This window comes from Nannospalax galili, unplaced genomic scaffold (assembly GCF_000622305.1).
Source record: "Nannospalax galili isolate Female #2095 unplaced genomic scaffold, S.galili_v1.0 scaffold212, whole genome shotgun sequence".
NCBI lineage: Eukaryota > Metazoa > Chordata > Mammalia > Rodentia > Spalacidae > Nannospalax > Nannospalax galili.
The window spans coordinates 3219700-3239460 of NW_008333884.1; the positions used below are offsets into that span (position 1 = coordinate 3219700).

A 19761-nucleotide genomic window follows, 5' to 3' on the forward strand; every position below is an offset into this window, starting at 1 on the left:
TGGGTCTCATTCTGTTCAGAGTAGATCTCATTCTGTCCAGAGTAGTAAATCAAAAGGACATCCTAAAGCTGGAAAACCCCTCCTGGGGAGTAGAGTTTTTGCACAGTGAGCATGCACAAGGCCCTGTGTTCAATACTCAGGATCACAAAAACAAAGTTTTCTAGGGTTCAGATGAAGAAAGGTGTGGTGTCCTTGAAATCTCAGTGCAAGGACATTCCCTAGCCTTGCAAGGACATTTCAATTATAGGCAGAGGGAGAACAAGAGATAAATGTAGGGTACATTCAAGGTCACTACTGTAGTATAAAGCAACACCACTAGGGGGCAGGGCACACATAGACTTATAGAAAGAAAATAGTTTTTGCTAATCTAGATAAACTGAGACCAGAGCAAAGACCAGGTGGACCCAATTTTATTGGTACAAAGGAGGCATTATGTCCTGTTCATCAAAATGGGTCTCCTCTCAGGCTGGAGAGATGTCTTAGCAGTTAAGAGTGTGTACTGCTGGGCTGGAGAGACTTCTCGGCAGTTAAAAGCACATACTGCTCTTCCAGAGGACCTGAATTCAACTCCCAGCAACCATATTGGGCAGCTTACAACGGCCTGTAACTCCAGCTACTGGGAGATCCAGTCATGTGGGCATATGCCCATACCTACATACACATAATTTTTTAAAATAAATTGGAAAAAAAAAAAAGAATGTGTTTGGCTCACAACTCCAGTTCCAGGGAAGCCAACTCCTGGATTCTGCAGGCACCTGCATGCATATATCCACACACATATACATATAATTAAAAATATAAAAATAGGGAGCCAGGCGTGGTGGTGCACGCCTGTAGTCCCAGCACTTGGGAGGCAGAGGCAGGCGGATCTCTGTGTGTTCAAAGCCACCCTGGTTTACAAAGGAAGTTCCAGGCCCTCTGGGGCTAGAGGGAGACCCTGTCTCAAAAAAGACCTCCCCCCCCAAAAAATAAATAAATAATATAAATAAAATAAAAATAAATTCTTTTTAAAAATTGGGTCCTCAAGCTAGGCATGGTGGCACATATCTTTAATTCTACCACTCAGGAGGCAGAGGCACTGGAATCTCTGTGAGTTCAAGGCCAGCCTGGGCTACATAGTGACTACCAGGCCATTCAGTAAGACCCTGTTTCAAAATAAACAAACCAGTGTTTCTGTACTTGGTTGTGCTCTATCACTTTTTTCAACTGGGAAAACAAGCTGGCCTGTGACGTTCTTCACCCTCCGACTTTGATATGAGAGCTGAAACCAAAGGACAGAGAGTTTTTATTTGTTCATTTGTTTTTTTCTTTAACCTTCCCCCACCTTTGGTACTAGGGGTTGAACCTAAGAGACAACCCAATTTTTTTTTTTTTGTCTTTTTGACAGGGTCTCCTTGTAGCCCCAGCTGTCCTAGAACTCACTATGTAGACCACAGAGATCCACCTGCCTCTGCCTGGGATTAAAGGTGTGCACCACCATGCCCAGCTTCATACTATAAAGGAGCCTGGCCCGGGGAAGATGCTGGTCTAGGGCAGCTGGTGGCCGTGCCACCGAGAGATGCAAAGCCAGATGTGGTGGGAAAAGGCCCCAAGGACTCCTGGGGACTCCACTGCAGAGCTCTTGGTCCTGGAGAGAGGCCTGCGGGTAGGAGAGCGGCCTATTTATTATTTTTATGTGTATGTGTGTATTGCCTGCATGTAGGTAAGTGCACCCATGTCGTGCAATGCTCATGGAGGACAGAAGAGGCTGTTGGATCCCCTGGAACTGGAGTTACGGACAGTTGTTAGGTGCCATGTGGGTACTGGGATTCAAACCCAGGTCTTTTGCAAAAACAGCTGGTGTTCTTAACCTCTGATCCATCTCTCCAGCCCCTATTTATTTATTTACTTACTTATTTTATTTTTTTGTCTTTTTGAGACAGAGTCTTCCTGTAGCCTCAGCTGGCCTGGAACTCACTATGTAGACCAGGCTGGCCTTGAACTCACAGAGATCTGCCTGCCTCTGCCTCCAAAGTGATGGGATTAAAGGTGTGAGCCACCTTTATGTATTTATTTTTATTGAGGTAAAATAGAACTTATTTCTATTAATGTCACTTTAGAGTTACAGAAAATTATGCTCAGAAATGACCTGAAGAGACTTAATCAGTAAATCAGTGAGGGTTCTGGGACTAGTCCTGCAGCTTGAATTTGAAAATTGCTTTCTAACTTCTCTCTCCTAGAGGTCTATGGAGTTGCTTCAAGGCTCTCATGAGTGAGGAGGGGTCCATACAAGCAAGATGGACCAACAGTTATGTCTTAGTCTGTGTGTTGGAAATCTACACTCTAGGTCATACTATTCCTCTTCAGCTATTTGTCCAGCAAACACCAACTAACCTGATGATTCAACTCAGGGCACTCTCACACTGAGATTTATTATCATTTGTCCATAGCCTGAGATATTCAGAATCTAAAGTTGTAGGCTGTTTTGTCAAGGAAAGCTGATTAAATACTCCTTTTTCTTAATTTTTTTTTAAATTATGGATGAAATTTCATCTCTGGATATACTTCTGCTCAGAGAACCTGTGAGTATACCTGGTTTGTACAGCTGGGTGAATGGACTCTTCCCAGGAAGCTGAGAGTAGAATTGGTGCGGACACCAGTGTCTTACTGTTGTGGCTCACATTTTTATTACTGTCACTGATGAAGTCGGACATATCATGATGTTTAATCTGTGTATAACTGTAATCCCAGAACTTGGGAGATGAAGGCAGGAGAATCTAAAGTTCAAAATCATCCTCAGCTACATAGCAGCTCAAGGCCAAGCTGGGGTACATGAGGCATTTCAAGAATACATTCAATCAGGAAGTCCTGGCAACAGGAACTTAGAGCAACTTCACACTGCATCTGTAGTCAGGAAGCAGAAAAGATAATGAATCTATTTTTGAGATAGAGTGTCATGAAGCCCAAGTGGGTCTCAAACTTACTATGTAGCCAAGGATGACCTTGAATTTCTGATCCTCCTGTCTATACCACCCAGTGCTGGGATTACAGGCATGTACCACTATGCTCTATTTGAGGCACAAGTTTTAGAATGAGCTAGGCCTGGGTTTGAGTTCTGGCTCAATTTTTTTGGTGTGTGTCTTTTTGAGACAGGGTCTCTCTGCAGCCCCAGCTGGCCTGGAACTCACTATGTAGACCAGGCTGGACTTGAACTCACAGAGATCTGCCTGCCTCTGCCTCCAGCGTGCTGGGATTAAAGGCCTGCACCACCACACCTGGCTTCTGGCTCAACTTTTTCAGTTTTTTACATGACCTTGAACAGGTTTACTAAAGGTGGTCAGTTAGCTTCCTCTTCCTAAAATGGGCATGAAAGTAGCTTCTTATTTTGTTTTGATGTTTTGAGACATGATATGGCTATGTAGCCCAGCTTGGGCTGATCTTGAGCTTGCTTCTGCTTCCTGAAGTACTGGGATTACAGGCTTGAGCCTGACTTAAAAATACCTTCTTTTTTAAAAATTAATTTATTATTTTTATTTTATGGTATGAGTGTATTGCCTGGTTGTATGTAAGTGCACCCATGCTGTACAATGCCCTAGGAGGTCAGTGTTGGGCACTGGATTCCCCCTGGAGTTATGGATGGTTGTTGGTTGCCATGTTGGTGCTGGGAGTGGTATCTGGGTCCTCTGCAAGAGCAGCCAGTGTTCTTAACTGCTGAGCCATTTCTCCAGCCCCCAAAATTCCTTCTTAAAACAGTGGTGGCAAGCTGAGTGTGATGGCACATGCCTGTATTCTTATCTTAAAAATATCCCAAAACTGGGGGCTGAAGAGATGGCTCAGTAGATAAAAGCACTGACTGCTCTTACAGAGGACCGTGGGGGTTCAGTTCTCCACACCTACCTGGTGGCTAACAACTGTCTGTAACTCCAGTTCCAGGGGATCCAATACCCTCTTCTGACCTCCACCAGCACTGCACAAACATGGTGCACTAACATACAGACAGGCAAAACACTCAAACATATAAAATAAAAATAAATAAAATTTGCTGGGCATGGTGGCACACACCTTTAATCCCAGCACTTGGGAGGCAGAGGCAGGCGGATCTCTGTGAGTTCGAGGCCAGCCTGGTCTCCATGGTGAATCCAGGACAGCTGGGGCTACAGGGAGACCCTGTCTCAAAAAGACTAAATAAATAAATAAATAAATAATTTAAAAACCTCAAAACCTGGGCTGGCAAATGGTTTAGAGGGTAAAACTGTTTGTTGCACAAGCCTGATGACCTGAGGTCAATAGCCTGATCCCAGGGAGAAAGAAAAGAACAGACTCTCGAAGGTTGTCCTCTGACCTCCACATGCACGATGTAGAGCACATGTGATCATACACACACATACACTCTCACACACAATAAAAACAAAAACACCCAAATCACAGAGTGAAAGAAAGAAAGGAGAAAAAAGGGAACAAGACGGAGAGAGAGGGAAGGAGGTAGTGGTGAAATTAAATGAAACAAGATATGCAAGATAAACAAGTTCTTGGCAGGTGGTCGGCTCCTGATAAATACTTCACAAATGGGGTTTGTAATTTACTACTCTCCAAGATCATGTGATAAAGCACAGCAGGGGTTCCAGCTGCCCTTCAGGAAAAGACAGATGGAATCTGTCATATCTATCTGAGCCATTGATGCCTTTTCTCTAGCCTTCCTTCCTTTTCCCCTTCTTTTTTTTCTATATTTTATTACTGTTATTTATTTTTAATTTCTATTTTATGTGTATGAGTGTATTGCCTGCATGTAGGTAGGTGCACTCATGTTGTGTAGTGCCCTCAGAGGTCAGAAGAGGGCATTGTAGCCCCTGGAACTGGAGTTACTGATGATTGTTAGCCACCATGTGAGTGCTGGAAGCTAAACCCAGGTCCTCTCCAAGAGCAGTCAGTGCTCTTAACTGCTGAGCCATCTCTCCAGGTCCACTTTTTTCCCTTCTTTGAGTCTGCTCTTATATGCAGCCCTGGCTGGGTTGGCCTGGAGATTGCACTGATCCTGTGCCTCACCTCTTTTTTTTCCTTATGTGCTTTTAAAGGCCTAAACCTCTGCACCAAGCTCCTACAAGATTCTAAAACCACACACACATTCACACACACACACACACACACACACACACACACACAGTGCTTTCATTGCTGTCCTGTCCATGAGCCAGAACCAAAGCCTCCTGCAGTTTTAGTACCAGCTCTCTGGTTTCCGTTCCCTGTCCTGGGCTGCACTCTGCCTCCAGCTACTGTGGCATCTGCAAGGCTGTGGCCACACTAGCTGGCTCTGTGGCACCCACCTTTTCAACAGAAGTCTTGGGAGAACATTTCCTCTTAAGACTTTCAGGTCTCTGGACCTGGGCCATGGCCACTTCCCTACTTTACAGAACTTGTGAGGGCCAAGTGGTAAGTGACTGTTGAAGTGCTTTGGAAAATTAAAAAACTCCTTGGTTTGCAAGCCACCATGGAGGCCCTGAGAGGGCTGATGCCCAAAGGCCTAGTATCAGCCGCTGGCACTGCAGACACTTGGCTTGATGGCTGGCATTTCTGAGAAAAGCCTCACTAGATCCTACTCGGCGGAAGTAGGAGAAATCAGGGAGGGAGGTCGAAAGGCCTGTTCAGGATGGGTTTTCCTCTGTGCTGGAGCGCCGCTAGATCCCCAAGAACCAGCGAGGCTGGGACCAGGGCCCCAGGAGGGAGGGCACGGAGGCCGGCCAGGAGGCGGGGTCTCTCAGGGCTCTTTCGAGCCACGTGCGGTTGTTTCCGTGTCTGGGCGATCACGTGATCCACATCAGCTGACCCGTCACGGTGGCGCTCAGCACTGGTGCCCGGTGCTCCCCGCCCAGCTGCGCTCAGGAGCGCGGGACCCTGCGGAGGGGTAAGAGCACCCCCAGGCCTTCCTTTGCGGCGGGTTCCCCTATCCATCTGCACCCCCAGCTCCTGCCCCTTGCCCATTTCAACCCGCCCGGCCTGGCACCCCGAAAGGCACAGCGAGGAGGGCCGTGGCCCGGCTCAGCCTCGCGCTGCCCTCCGGCGGTCAGGACCAGATGGCTCAGGGGAGCAGAGGGCGGGAAGTGGCTCCTCGCCCCGGGGCAGAGGGCTGGTCCCCACCCCCAAGCCCGGACATGGAGGAGCTGCTCAGGAGCGTGGAGAGAGACCTGAACATCGATGCCCGGCAGCTAGCCTCGGTCCCGGGGGGCACCCATGTGGTGGCCCTAGTACCTGTGCGCTGGCTGGCCAGCCTCCGCGAGCGCCGGCTGGGCCCCTGTCCCCGGGCCGAGGGCCTGGGTGAAGCGGAAGTCAGGACTCTCCTGCAGCGCTCGGTACAGAGGCTGCCCCCGGGCTGGACGCGAGTGGAGGTGCACGGGCTGCGGAAACGGAGACTGTCCTATCCGCTGGGCGGGGCCTTGCCCTTTGAGGAGGGGTCCTGTAGCCCCGAGACTCTCACTCGGTTCATGCAGGGGGTGGCTGCCCAGAATTACCGGAACCTGTGGCGCCACGCATACCACATTTATGGGCAGCCTTATAGTCATAGCCCTGCCCCCTCAGCTGTCCCTGCCTTGGACTCAGTAAGACAAGCTCTACAGAGGGCCTATGGCTGCTCCTTCCTGCCAGTGGGTGAAGCCACCCAGTGCCCATCCTATGTCAGAGATGGGCCCTATCCTCGAGGCAGCCCCGCCTGCCCCAGCCTTTTGCGAGCTGAGGCTCTGCTGGAGTCAGCAGAGATGCTGTATGTGGTACACCCTTATGTGCAGTTTTCCCTGCATGATGTAGTCACCTTCAGCCCGGCCAAGCTGACCAACAGCCAAGCCAAGGTGCTTTTCATTCTCTTCCGTGTGCTGAGGGCCATGGATGCCTGTCACCGCCAGGGGCTGGCCTGTGGGGCCCTGTCTTTGCACCACATTGCTGTGGATGAGAAGCTTTGCAGTGAACTCCGGCTGGACTTGAGTGCTTATGAGATGCCCACTGAAGATGAGAGCAAGGAGGCCCTGGTAGAGAAAGAAGGGAGAGGCAGTGAATCTGAAAAAGAGAAGGCAAAGGCAGGGAGATCTGGGTGTCCCACCTGCCAGGAAGAACTTAGGGGCCTTGTGCTAGACTGGGTCCATGGCCGAATCAGCAACTTCTACTACCTCATGCAGCTGAATCGATTGGCAGGTCGGAGGCAGGGGGATCCCAACTATCACCCAGTGCTGCCCTGGGTGGTGGACTTTACCACGCCCCATGGGCGCTTCCGAGACCTGCGCAAGTCTAAATTCCGCCTCAACAAGGGGGATAAGCAACTGGACTTCACATATGAGATGACACGGCAGGCATTTGTAGCAGGTGGTGTAGGCAGTGGGGAGCCACCCCATGTTCCTCACCACATCTCAGATGTGCTCTCTGACATCACATACTACGTGTACAAAGCTCGGCGCACACCCCGCTCGGTACTTTGTGGACATGTCCGAGCACAGTGGGAGCCCCATGAGTATCCTGCCACCATGGAGAGGATGCAGACCTGGACACCTGATGAGTGCATCCCTGAATTCTACACAGATCCCTCCATTTTTTGCTCCATTCACCCTGACATGCCTGACCTGGATGTGCCAGCCTGGTGCAGGTCTAACCAGGAGTTTGTGGCTGCCCATCGAGCTCTGCTGGAGAGCCGGGAGGTGTCACAAGATCTGCACCATTGGATTGACCTCACCTTTGGCTACAAACTCCAGGGCAAAGAGGCTGTGAAGGAGAAAAATGTGTGTCTGCACCTGGTGGATGCCCACACCCACCTGACCAGCTACGGGGTGGTTCAACTCTTTGATCAGCCCCATCCCCAGCGCCTGGCTGGAGCTCCTACACTTGCCCCTGAGCCTCCACTCATCCCCCGGCTGCTGGTCCAGACCATTCAGGAGGCCACAGGCCAGGAGGACTTTCAAGGACAACTTATAAATGGGGTGGACAGGCTAATTGTAGAGTCCACTCCGTGTGAGGCTGGCTGGACCAGAGACAGACCCTTGACAGGGGAAGATGACTTAGAGCAGGCCACAGAAGCTCTGGATTCCATCTCCCTCCCTGGGAAAGCAGGTGACCAGCTGGGCTTCTCCAGTCAAGCCTCCCCTGGCCTCCTCTCTTTCTCTACAACCTCAGGCTCTCGACCAGGGCGCCGGAGCAAAGCTGCTGGGCCAGACCCAGGGGAGGGTGAAGATGGGAAGATTGTTCTTCCTGAGGGCTTCAGTCCCTTGCAGGCCTTGGAGGAGTTGGAGAAAATGGGCAACTTCCTGGCCAAAGGCCTAGGGAGCCAGTTGAAGGTGCCTGAGCAGCCTCAGGTCCAGCCACCTGTGCAGTTGCAGAGCCTCTTCCATCGGGACATGCAGGTGCTGGGTGTCCTATTGGGTGAGATGGTGTTTGCCACCAGAGTTCGGACATTGCAGTCTGGCGCACCTTTGTGGGTACGCTTTGAGGCTGTTCGGGGTCTCTGTATACGTCACTCCAAGGAGGTCCCTGTGTCTTTGCAGCCTGTGCTAGACACACTACTACAGCTGAGTGGACCCGAAGTCCCCACGGTAGTGAAGAGGGGCAAGTTGGACTCACTGTTTGAGTACAGGCCTGTCTCCCAGGGATTGCCCCCACCTAGCCCAGCCCAGCTCCTCAGCCCCTTCAGCTCTGTAGTCCCCTTCCCTTCATATTTCCCAGCACTTCACAGGTTCATTCTCTTGTATCAGGCAAGGCGTGTGGAAGATGAGGCCCAGGGACGGGAGCTGGTGTTTGCTCTGTGGCAGCAGCTGGGTGCAGTGCTAAGTGACATCACTCCTGAGGGCCTGGAGATTCTGCTGCCCTTCGTGCTGTCACTCATGTCTGAGGAGCACACAGCTGTGTACACTGCCTGGTACCTATTTGAACCTGTTGCCAAGGCTCTGGGCCCCAAAAATGCTAATAAGTACCTCTTGAAGCCTCTCATCGGTGCCTATGAGAGCCCCTGCCGGCTGCATGGCCGCTTCTACCTGTACACTGACTGTTTTGTGGCCCAGCTGATGGTGCGACTGGGCTTGCAGGCTTTCCTTATCCACCTGCTGCCCCACGTCCTGCAGGTGCTGGCTGGGGTGGAGGCCTTCCAGGAGGAGAGTAAAGGCCTGGTTGGGGCCACAGAGGATGAAGAAAGTGAGCTCCCAGGGTCTGGGACTGGTTCCTGTGCCTTTGGGGAGAAGATTCAGATGGATGGGGAACCTGCTGCTTCCTCAGGCCTGGGGCTTCCAGACTACAGGTCAGGTGTCAGCTTCCATGATCAGGCAGACCTCCCTGACACAGAGGACTTCCAAGCTGGGCTCTACGTGGCTGAATCTCCACAGCCGCAGGAGGCTGAGGCTGTGAGCCTGGGCCAGATGAGTGACAAGAGCAGTACTAGTGAAACCTCCCAGGGCGAGGAACGGGGTGGGGATGACGGGGGTGCCCCTGTGGACAAGAACAGCCTGAGGTCAGGTGACAGCAGCCAGGACTTGAAGCAAAGTGAGGGCTCTGAGGAGGAAGAAGAGGAGGAAGGCTGTGTGGTGTTGGTGGAAGAGGAGGAGGAGCAACAGGATGAAGTCACAGGAACGTCTGAACTCACTCTGTCTGACACAGTTCTGTCCATGGGGACAGTTGTGGCTCCTGATGGTGGGAGAGACAGAGAGGAGGAGGAAGAAGGAGAGGAGCCCCTGACTGAGCAGACAGAAGGCAAAGAACAGAAGATCCTCCTTGGTGAGTCCTAGGCCCTGGGAGACCTTAGTTAACCACTCTGCACTTCAACATTTCCTGTTTAGTGCCAGGCTTGGGTCCATCCAGATCCACTGTAGCACAGAGGGAATTTACATCCTAGGGAGGGACCTCAAGGTCAATAGTGTTATATAGTGTAATATCTTAGTGCTATGTGTGAGTGAAAAGTGGGGCTTAGGTCTAGCTTTAAGGAGTCAGAGAAGGCTTCTTTGAAAGTAGGGACACTGAGCTAAGGGTGGAGCTTAGTAGTAGAGCACGTGCCTGTTATTATGAGGCCCTGGGTATTCCCCCTCTCTCTCTCTCACACACACACACACACACACACACACACAAGAAACAAAGCTGGTTGTGATGGTGCAGGCCTTTAATTCCAGCACTTGGGCTGGAAAGAAGGCTCAGTGGTTTAGAATACTGGTTGTTCTTGCAGAAGACCCGGGTTTGAATCCCAGCACCCAAATGGCAACTAACAGTTGTCCATAACTCCAGTCCCAGAGGATCTGACGGTCTCTTCTGACCTCCTCAGGCATTGCACAACACGAGTGCACTTAACATGCAGGCAATACACACATATACATAAAATAAAAATAAATAAATAAATAATTCCAGCACTTAGGAGGCAGAGGCAGATGGATCTTTGTGAGTTCAAGACTAGCCTGGTCTACATAGCAAGTTCCAGGCCAGCTGGAGCTACATAGTGAGAGAAAAGAAACAAAGCTACAGATGAGGTTCAAGTGGAGTGGGGAGCAGGCAATTATAATTGAGTGGGAAGTGGAAAGAGTAATTCAGATGGAGGGAACAGCATATGTGCAAGTCTCTGAGGCTCTCATGGTTCTATCAGAGAAGCAGTGAAAGGTCAGAATACTTTGCTTAAGAGACAGTAGGCTATAGAAGTGGTAGTCAGGCACAGGCCCACATTCAGGGGTTTGGGAACATTGGCTTGGGTGACCTTCCTATAGGTTATGTCTGAGAAGCCTGAACAGCCAGTTCCAAGGGCCATAGCTAGGAACCTCTACCACTGCTAAGAGGTTGGGCCCAATATGGTCAGGCTCACTGACAAATTTAGCCAAAGTTGACTGGATGGGGTGTGGTGCAGTGGGTGGGGTAGGAAGGGTGAGGAGCACATTATCTGATGAGCTCAGGGCCTGTTCCTACCCTACAGATACAGCCTGCAAGATGGTCCGCTGGCTATCTGCCAAGCTTGGCCCCACAGTGGCCTCTCGCCATGTGGCCCGGAATCTGCTGCGGCTGCTGACATCTTGTTATGTTGGTAAGACCTGTGGTTACCGCTGGAGACCAGGTCTCCTCCCAAGCTTGTGCCAGCTTTGGCCCTCTCTAGGGGATCCTTCCCTCCTTCCTCCAACCTCAGACCACTTCCTGGGCATGTCCTGGGACTCAGTCTATACGCTCCTTTCTTCCTTGGGTTGGGAATGGGGAGGACCCCAGGATGAACAAGAGATACTTCTACAGTCCTAGAAGGCCAACCTCCCTCCTGCCCTCCACTAGCTTCTCAAAGCTACTGGCCCTTCTTTGGCAGGGCCCACTCAGCAGCAGTTCACAGTCAGCAGTGATGAGAGCCCTCCGTTGAGTGCCGGCAACATCTACCAAAAGAGGCCAGTACTAGGTGACATAGTGTCGGGGCCGGTGCTCAGCTGTCTCCTTCACATCGCCCACCTATATGGGGAGCCTGTTCTCACGTACCAGTACCTGCCCTACATCAGCTACCTGGTCAGTTGCTGGTTCAGTGAGCCCATGGTGGGGAGGCTAAGGACCTCAAGGACTGGCTCAAGATCTCTGGAGTCCCAGGAGGTTAGTTGGGTGGTCTGACCCTCATGTGTTCTGTGGTCCCAGGTGGCCCCAGGGAGCAATTCAAGCCCCAGCCGATTGAACAGCCGCAAGGAGGCAGGGTTGCTGGCTGCAGTGACACTGACTCAGAAGATCATCGTGTACCTTTCGGACACCACCCTCATGGACATCCTGCCTCGCATCAGCCATGAGGTCCTCCTGCCTGTGCTCAGCTTCCTCACCTCCCTCGTCACAGGGTAGGCCCCTGGCCCACTGGGGAGCTACCTGGCTTAGAGACTCCCCAGGAGGGGCTGGGAAGTTCAGGGAGGAGGAGATAATACTAGGTTGGGATTGAGGGTATGGCTCAGTGATGGAGCATTTACCCACCTTACAAGAGGGACTGGGTTTGAGCCCTGGTGCTTTAAAAAGAAACAACAGGCTGGGCATGATGGCACACACCTTTACTCCCAGTACTTGAAAGGCAGAGGCAGGTGGATCTGTGTCAGATGGAGGCCAGCCTGGTCTACAAGTAAGTTCCAGGCCAGAAAGAGAAAGACAAGCAAGCAGGGGTTGGAGAAATGACTCAGAGGTTAAGAACACTGGCTATTCTTGCAGAGGATCCAGGTTCAGTTCCCAGTACCCACATGGTGACCAACAACCATCCATAACTCCAAGGGATCTGATGCCCTCTTCTGGCCTCTGCAGGCATTGCATGCACATGGTGCACTTACACGCAGGGAAAACACTCAAAACATGTTGGGTGTGGTGGTGCAGAACTTTAATCCCAGTACTTCAGAGGCAGAGGCAGGTGGATCTTTGTGAGTTTGAGGCCAGCCTGGTCTACATAGTTCCAGGACAGCTGGGGCTACAGGGAGACCCTGTCTCAAAAAGACAGAAAGACAAAAAACCACTCAGATGCATAAAATAAAAAGATAAAAAATAATTCAAACATTTATTCAAACAAAAACCACAAAAGAGAAGTTTTGGTCCTGACTTAGCTCTAACTCTGAGCAAGCCATACTTCTCATGCCTCAGCTTCCTGATCTGGGTTGGACTGATTAGTCTTAGAGCTCCTGTTATTTGCAGTTCATGGTAGACTGGTCAAGCCCTTCAGAGATGGGCTTGGAGCTGATGTACTGTGTTTCTAGGTTCCCCAGTGGGGCCCAGGCTCGGACTGTTCTGTGTGTGAAGACCATCAGCCTCATTGCCCTCATCTGCTTGCGCATTGGACAGGAGATGGTCCAGCAGCACCTGAGTGAGCCTGTGGCTACCTTCTTTCAAGTCTTTTCTCATCTCCACGAGCTTCGACAACAGGTGGGCAGAGCATCTGGGCCAGGCAGGCTAGGCCAATGCTGTAGACTAGCTGACTGCCTGGGCTTCCTGCCTACAGGATCTGCAGTTGGATCCCAAGGGCTGTGTTGATTGCCAGCTACCAGAGGTGACCTTCTCTGATGGGCAGCGGCGACCAGTGGACCCCACCCTGCTGGAAGAACTGCAGAAGGTCTTCACCCTGGAAATGGCATATACGATCTATGTGCCCTTCTCCTGCCTGTTGGGTACTGCCCCATCATCTTCCTTTACACAGCCTTGGTGACTCATCTCTTCCCTAGGGAGGGCTCCAGAGTCAGCAGTGGGTTCTTTCTTTTTTTTTTTTTTTTTTTTTTTTTTTCTTTTTTTTTTTTTTTTTTTTTTTTTTTCTTTTTTTTTTTTTTTTTTTTTTTTTTTCTTTTTTTTTTTTTTTTTTTTTTTTTTTCTTTTTTTTTTTTTTTTTTTTTTTTTTTACTTTTGAGAGTGTCTCATGTAGCCCAGGCTGACCTTGAACTCACTGTATAGCAAAGATGACTCTGAACTCCTGATCCTCCTTCCTCTACCTGTCTAGTGCTTAGTGGTTCTTCATTTTCTTTTAAAAATATTATTATTTGAGTGTATGTGTATGATGTATGTGTGAGCATGGCACATGCATGTATGTAGAAGTCAGAGGACAGCTTTTGGGAGTCTGCTCTCTCAAGAGTTCTAGGGATGGAGCTTAGGTTATTAGTCCTGGCAACAGGTGCTTCTATCTACTGATCCATTTCTCTGACCTTTATTTTTTTGTGGGGGGGAGAGGTCTTTTTGAGACAGGGTCTCCCTGTAGTCACAGCTGGCCTGGATTGACTATGAAGACCAGGCTGGCCTCAAACTCAGAGATCCACCTGCCTCTGCCTCCTGAGTGCTGGGATTAAAGGCGTATGCCACCACACCCAGGTGTTTTTGTTTTTTAAGACAGGGTCTTGCTGGGTGTGGTGGCACATGCCTTTAATCCCAGCACTTGGGAGGCAGAGGTAGGCAGATCTTTGTGAGTTCGAGGACAGCTGGGGCTACAGGGGAGACCCTGTCTCAAAAAGACAAAAAAGAAAAAAAGAAGACAGGGTCTTACTGTGTAGCCCAGGCTGGCCTCATACTTGCCATCCTCCTGCTTCTGTCTCTTGAACACTAGAATTACAGACATGTGCCAACAGTGGCTTTTGAGCACAGTCTTTAGGGTCAGAGCAAACAGATTTGGTCCCAGACCCCAAGTTCCAAGGTGTCACGTAAACAGAGTCCATGTTCAGGAACTGGCTGTTGTGCCTGAGGAAGGTAAGGGAGCATGATGGTCTTTAGAATGGGTGACATGCCATCTTTATGGCTTCCCTTATGGGATTGGAACTGTACTGGGCTTCACTAAATAGGATGAGTAGCCCTGTGGTTGGGTAGAGTATACCCCTACAGAGTTTTAGGCATCTGTCTTGCCCACCATTCTGTGTCTATTTCAGTATGGTGCCTGGTCTGTAGAAGCAGCATTCATGTGCACATACTGCTGAAGAAGTTCAAATTTTATTGGGGAGGAAATTGAGACTCAAAGACTTAATTGCCCATAGTGGCCCAGTCAGTACCTTCCTTGGCTTCTGTGGTTTCTAAGCCCTTGGATGGATGGCAGCAGCCACCTGCTGCTTTCCCGATCTTAGAACTTCTCCCGCTCCCATGCAGGTGACATCATCCGGAAAATCATCCCCAACCACGAGTTGGTTGGGGAGCTGGCAGGGCTGTATCTGGAAAGCATCAGCCCAAGTGCTCGTAACCCAACCAGTGTGGAGCCCACCATGCCCAGCACCGGCCCTGAGTGGGACTTTCAGGGTGGGAGCTGTCCCCAGGATGATGGCCACTCAGGGACCTTTGGGAGTGTCTTGGTTGGAAATCGCATCCAGATCCCTGACTCTCAGCCTGAGAGCCCTGGGCCACTGGGCCCCATCTCTGGGATGGGTGGTGGAGGTCTCAGCAGCAGGAGCGAGGACAATGCTCTGAAGCGGGAGCTGCCCCGGAGTGCCCATGGGCTGAGTGGGAACTGGCTGGCATATTGGCAGTATGAGATTGGTGTGAGCCAGCAGGACGCCCACTTCCACTTCCACCAGATCCGCCTGCAGAGCTTCCCAGGCCACATGGGGGCTGTCAAATGTGTGGCTCCCCTGACCAGCGAGGACTTCTTCCTGAGTGGCAGTAAAGATCGTACCGTGCGCCTCTGGCCACTGTACAACTATGGGGATGGTACCAGTGAGACAGCCTCCCGCCTCATCTATGGCCAGCACCGCAAGAGTGTCTTCTACGTGGGCCAGCTTGAGGCCCCGCAGTATGTGGTGAGCTGTGATGGGGCAGTGCACGTCTGGGACCCCTTCACAGGTGAGCGGGCCCAGGTGAGGCCTGTTCTGTGCCTGCTATACTGTGCCTTGCCAGGCTACTGGGAATGGGGCCTTAGAGGGAAATGTGTAATGGCATATTTTAGGGGAAATCCAGTGAGACTGGGCAGAATGGCGGAATAGTTAGTGCTTAGAATCTGAGGCCTGAGTTTGAATCAGTTTCACCAACTTACCAGCAAGCCACTTTACTATTGGAAGCATCCATTTTATGTGTGTAAAATGATAATCAAAAAACTAGTTTGAAGATAATCACCTAGGGGTTTGGTTTCTTGTGCAGCATGTAGCACATAAGCAGCAAGCCTGATGGCTGTCATCGTGAAAAGGAATACAGTTGGAGAGGGAAAGAAATGGAGTGGTGTTGGGGCAGATAAGGAGGTGGCAGCTGGTTAGGACATGCTGTGTGAGGAGACTATATTGCTTTGGGAATGGGATCCTGGCTTGGCCATGGAAGCAGGAAGATAAGAGAGTCCAGAAATCTCTTTTGTGTTTTCTGAGGATCACTGGGGAATGGGAGGTAGGTATGGGGTGAGTCAGGGGGCTTGAAGTAGCCAGGGCTCTTTGATAGCCACTGGGTGCTCAAATGCATAGTGCCTTTCTTTTCCAGGGAAGACCCTTCGCACAATAGAGCCATCAGACAGCCGGGTGCCCCTGACTGCTGTTGCTGTCATGCCTGCCCCCCATACCAGTATCACCATGGCCAGCTCTGACTCAACCCTGCGCTTCGTGGACTGCAGGAAGCCTGGCCTGCAGGTCTGGGCGGGGAAGGGGGGTGTTGTTCCCTATGCCCTAACCTGGGTCTCTTGGCACCTGGCAGAGAGGAAACTCAGAGAAAGCCTGGGTGCCACACAACTGCAGCCGTGTGGGTGGGGTTCTGGTCTATATTGGCCTGAGGTTCTGAGATTTTCTTCCCCTGGATGGAGTGGGAGGCTCAGGCCTCCTAGTCATATGGACCTGAATGGTGTGGACTTCGGTAGGTTGGGTGGTGTTGATTGGTGGCAACTCAGCACAGTGTTCTTTTACCTACAGCACGAGTTCCGACTGGGTGGAGGGCTGAACCCTGGTCTTGTCCGTTCCCTGGCAGTCAGTCCCAATGGCCGTAGTGTTGTGGCTGGCTTCTCTTCAGGCTTCATGGTGCTCCTGGACACCCGCACTGGCCTAGTTCTACGAGGCTGGCCAGCCCATGAGGGGGACATTCTACTAATCAAGGTGATGGACTTGGGCCCCTTCCCCTCCTCATGGCCCTGAGAGAGGATAGGCTTTGGCTCATGTCCCTTATACTTGCTCAGGGACATCTGCTGGGCAGGGAAGGTGGCCTCTGTAGGCTAGCTCAGAAGCCAACTTCACAGGAGGCAGGCCAGGGGCAGGAACCAGGGGTAGAACTGACCCTGCTGCTCCACAGAGATGTTCTAATAAGTAACCCTTGTCCATATTTATCTTGCTTGGAGGATCAGGGGTCGTGCCCTGTCCGTGACCCAGTTCAGGTTAAATAAAGCTCAGCTGGGAGGCTGTTTACTGCCTGGAGACCACTGAGCAGAGTCCATGCCTCCTGCTGGGCTACTCCTTAGGGGCAGGAGCAGGCCTGGGCATGGGGATCATGTTCCTGTTCCCCATTTTTCAATCACAGGCCTTGGAAGGCTTAGTAAAGTCTAGGAGAGGAGGAATGGGGCTGCTTGTGGGAGGGTTTCTCCCATTAACTGGAACTCTTTTCCCCAGTGTGGGTGGAGGCTAGGGACATATACTGCTGCTGCTGCCAAAGCCAGGCTGCCCTCTGGTCCTGGGTTGCAAGTGTAAATTCTAACATTCCAAGAAAGTATCAGAATGGCGCTGGAGTCAGCATGGGTGTTAATCCCAGTTGTCTGTGACCTTGGTATGATTACTTAGCTTCTCTGAGCTTCAGTTTTTTTCCTTTATAAAATGAGGACAATGTTGTGGACTGGAGAGATGGCTCAGTGGTTAAGTGTGCTTGCTGCTCTTCAGAGGACCCAAGTTCAGTTCCCAGCACCCACCGTAAGCTGCCTATAACTTCAGCTTGGAATCTGACACCCTCATCTGGCCTCTGAGGGCACCTGCACTCATGTAGTATACACATACACATAAATAAAAATCTTTAAAAAATAGGGCCAGTAGCTAGGTGTGGTGGCACATGTGTTTAATCCCTGGAGGCAGAGGCAGGCAGAGCTCTGAGAATAAGACCAGCCTGGTCTATATATCGAGTTCTAGGCCAGCTGGGGCAGCATAGTGAGACCCTATCTCAAAAAACAAAAAGGACAGTGGCAGCATGTACCTTGCAGAATTGCCAGGAAGATTAGCTATGGTACTGGGGGCATGCCTTGCAACAGTCCCCACACAGCAGAGTCTGTTCTCAAATGGGAATGATACACATCTGGAGGGGAGGTTGGTTTAGTTTGTTGTTTTTTTGTTTTTTTTTTTAACATTATTTTTGTATGTGTGTATTGCCTGCATGTAGGTGAGTATACCTGTGTTATGCAATGCCCACAGAGGACAGAAGAAGCTGTCAGATCCCCTGGGACTGGAGTTACAGACAGTTGTTAGCTGCCATGTGGGTGCTAGGATTTGAACATGAATCTTTTGCAAGAACAGCCAGTGTTCTTAACTGCTGAGCCATCTCTCAAGCCCCAATTTTTATTTCTGTTTGTGTTTTGCCTGTATGTATATAAGTGCACCATGTGCATGCAATGCCCTCAGAGGCCAGAAGAGGGCATAAGGTCCCTTGGAACTGAAGTTACGGATGGTTGTTAGCCACCACGTGAGTGCTAGGACCTGAATCCAGGTCCTTTGCAAGAGCATTGAGTGCTCTTAACCTCTGAGCCATCTCTCCATCCCTAGTTTGATTTTTCTGAGACAAGGTTTCACTATGAAGTGCTAGCTGGCCTCAGACTTTCTAGATAGAACAGGGTGGCCTCAAACTTGGTTTCCGGGTTTGTGCCATTTTGCCCAGTCGGTGATGATGATGTTAATGACTATATGTATATATTTGAGACAGGGTCTCACTATGTAGCACTGGCTGGCCTGGAACTCACTATGATTGAAGATGTGTGCACCATGCCCGGCCTCAATATGTTAATATTAATGATGACTCACAGTACTCTGGGATGGCCTTGAAGCTCTGTGGGTGGACAAGATGCCCAGGCTCCCACTGAAGCTCTCTTCCCCTCCTACTCTCTGCAGGCAGTAGAGGGCAGCATCCTAGTCAGCTCCTCTTCCGATCACTCCTTGACTGTCTGGAAGGAGCTGGAGCAGAAGCCCACGCACCACTACAAGTCAGCATCTGACCCCATCCATACCTTCGACCTGTACGGCAGTGAGGTGGTCACTGGCACTGTAGCTAACAAGATTGGTGTCTGCTCCCTGCTTGAACCACCCTCCCAGGCCACCACTAAGCTCAGTTCCGAGAATTTCCGTGGCACTCTAACTAGTCTGGCCTTGCTGCCCACGAAACGTCATCTCCTGCTGGGCTCGGACAATGGCATCATCCGCCTCCTGGCATAGGCCCAGGCAGGAGCTGACTGGGCAGGAGCAAGCTGGCATACCCAGGTCTAGCTCTTCATCCTTCATCTCTCAGCAGCTCCCTCTAGCCAAGCCCCCAGCCCTGGGTACCCACACAGCCTGCCAGCTAGGGTCTCCTAGCTCCTGAATCTCCAAAGCTGCAAGCGGTCTCATTGATGAAACTGGGGAAATGCTGCTCCTAACCAGCCAAAAACACAAACAGGGAAAAGCATGGTGACCCCCATTGCTCCCAATTCTGCCTTCTGTGTTCACATAAGGACAAGGAAGCTCTAGAGAAGGGAAGGGAGATAGAGCTTGCCCAGCCAGCTTGTAGTCAAGCCCCCCATTCTGGGCACACTCTGCTCCTGTCCCTTAGGGACAGGAAACTGCCTCTGCCCTGGGCATTGAAACTGCCTAAGGAAGTCTGTCCATGACCTAGTAGTTCAGGGATTTAAGTGTCTATTCAGCTAGAGCCTTTGGTGTGGGACCAGGAGAGGAAAAAAGAGGGCAGGACCAGGGGAGAGAAGGTCAGATGGGTTACCTGGTTCTTGCCAGGAATGAATCCATGCCTTGCCTTGGTACCCCTAACCATAGTATTTGTGCCTTGTGCTGGGGAGGCAGCCCTTGGGACAAGCCCCCCCTAGGGGGAGAGTTCAAGACCTTGGAAGAAGGGGCAACAAGAATCATTTCTGCATCTCTTGAGTCCTCATCTGGAACAGAGATGAGGTCTGAGGCATGGCCCCTGCTGCCTCCTCACTATTTGCAATAGATGTAAATAACATCAATAAATCCTTTGGATGAGCCGTGGAGCTGAATGAGGCTTTCTTTTGTTCAGACTGGGCTCAAGTGATTCTGCCTCAGCTTCCCACATAATGGGGCTACAGGTGGGTCTCACCATTTCTGACTTAAGGTTTTTGTCTCACTTCGCTCAGGCTGAACTTGAACTTGTTATATAGATCAAACTAACCACAATCTTGGGGTGATCCTCCTGTCTCTACCTCCCGAGTACTGGGATACATAGGCATAAACCACCACA

General features: G+C 50.8%; 1 protein-coding gene across 2 annotated transcripts; it reads left to right on the forward strand.

The window, feature by feature from the left end:
* Window positions 1–5823: 5823 nt before the first annotated feature.
* On the forward strand, window positions 5824–19528 carry Wdr81 (WD repeat domain 81). 2 transcript variants are annotated; one of them, XM_008828786.2, is made up of 10 exons: window positions 5824–9711; window positions 10886–10993; window positions 11261–11451; window positions 11575–11765; window positions 12657–12822; window positions 12899–13064; window positions 14515–15201; window positions 15823–15968; window positions 16245–16424; window positions 18408–19528. In XM_008828786.2, exons 1-10 carry the CDS (start codon window positions 6048–6050, stop codon window positions 18726–18728), a joined length of 5820 nt encoding a protein of 1939 aa, XP_008827008.1. In that variant the 5' UTR covers window positions 5824–6047; the 3' UTR covers window positions 18729–19528. The 2 variants fall into 2 exon arrangements, 1 of the variants encoding a protein (XP_008827008.1); XR_003848807.1 differs by lacking the exon at window positions 18408–19528 and having other exon boundaries at window positions 14515–15215; window positions 16245–16378.
* Window positions 19529–19761: the final 233 nt, after the last annotated feature.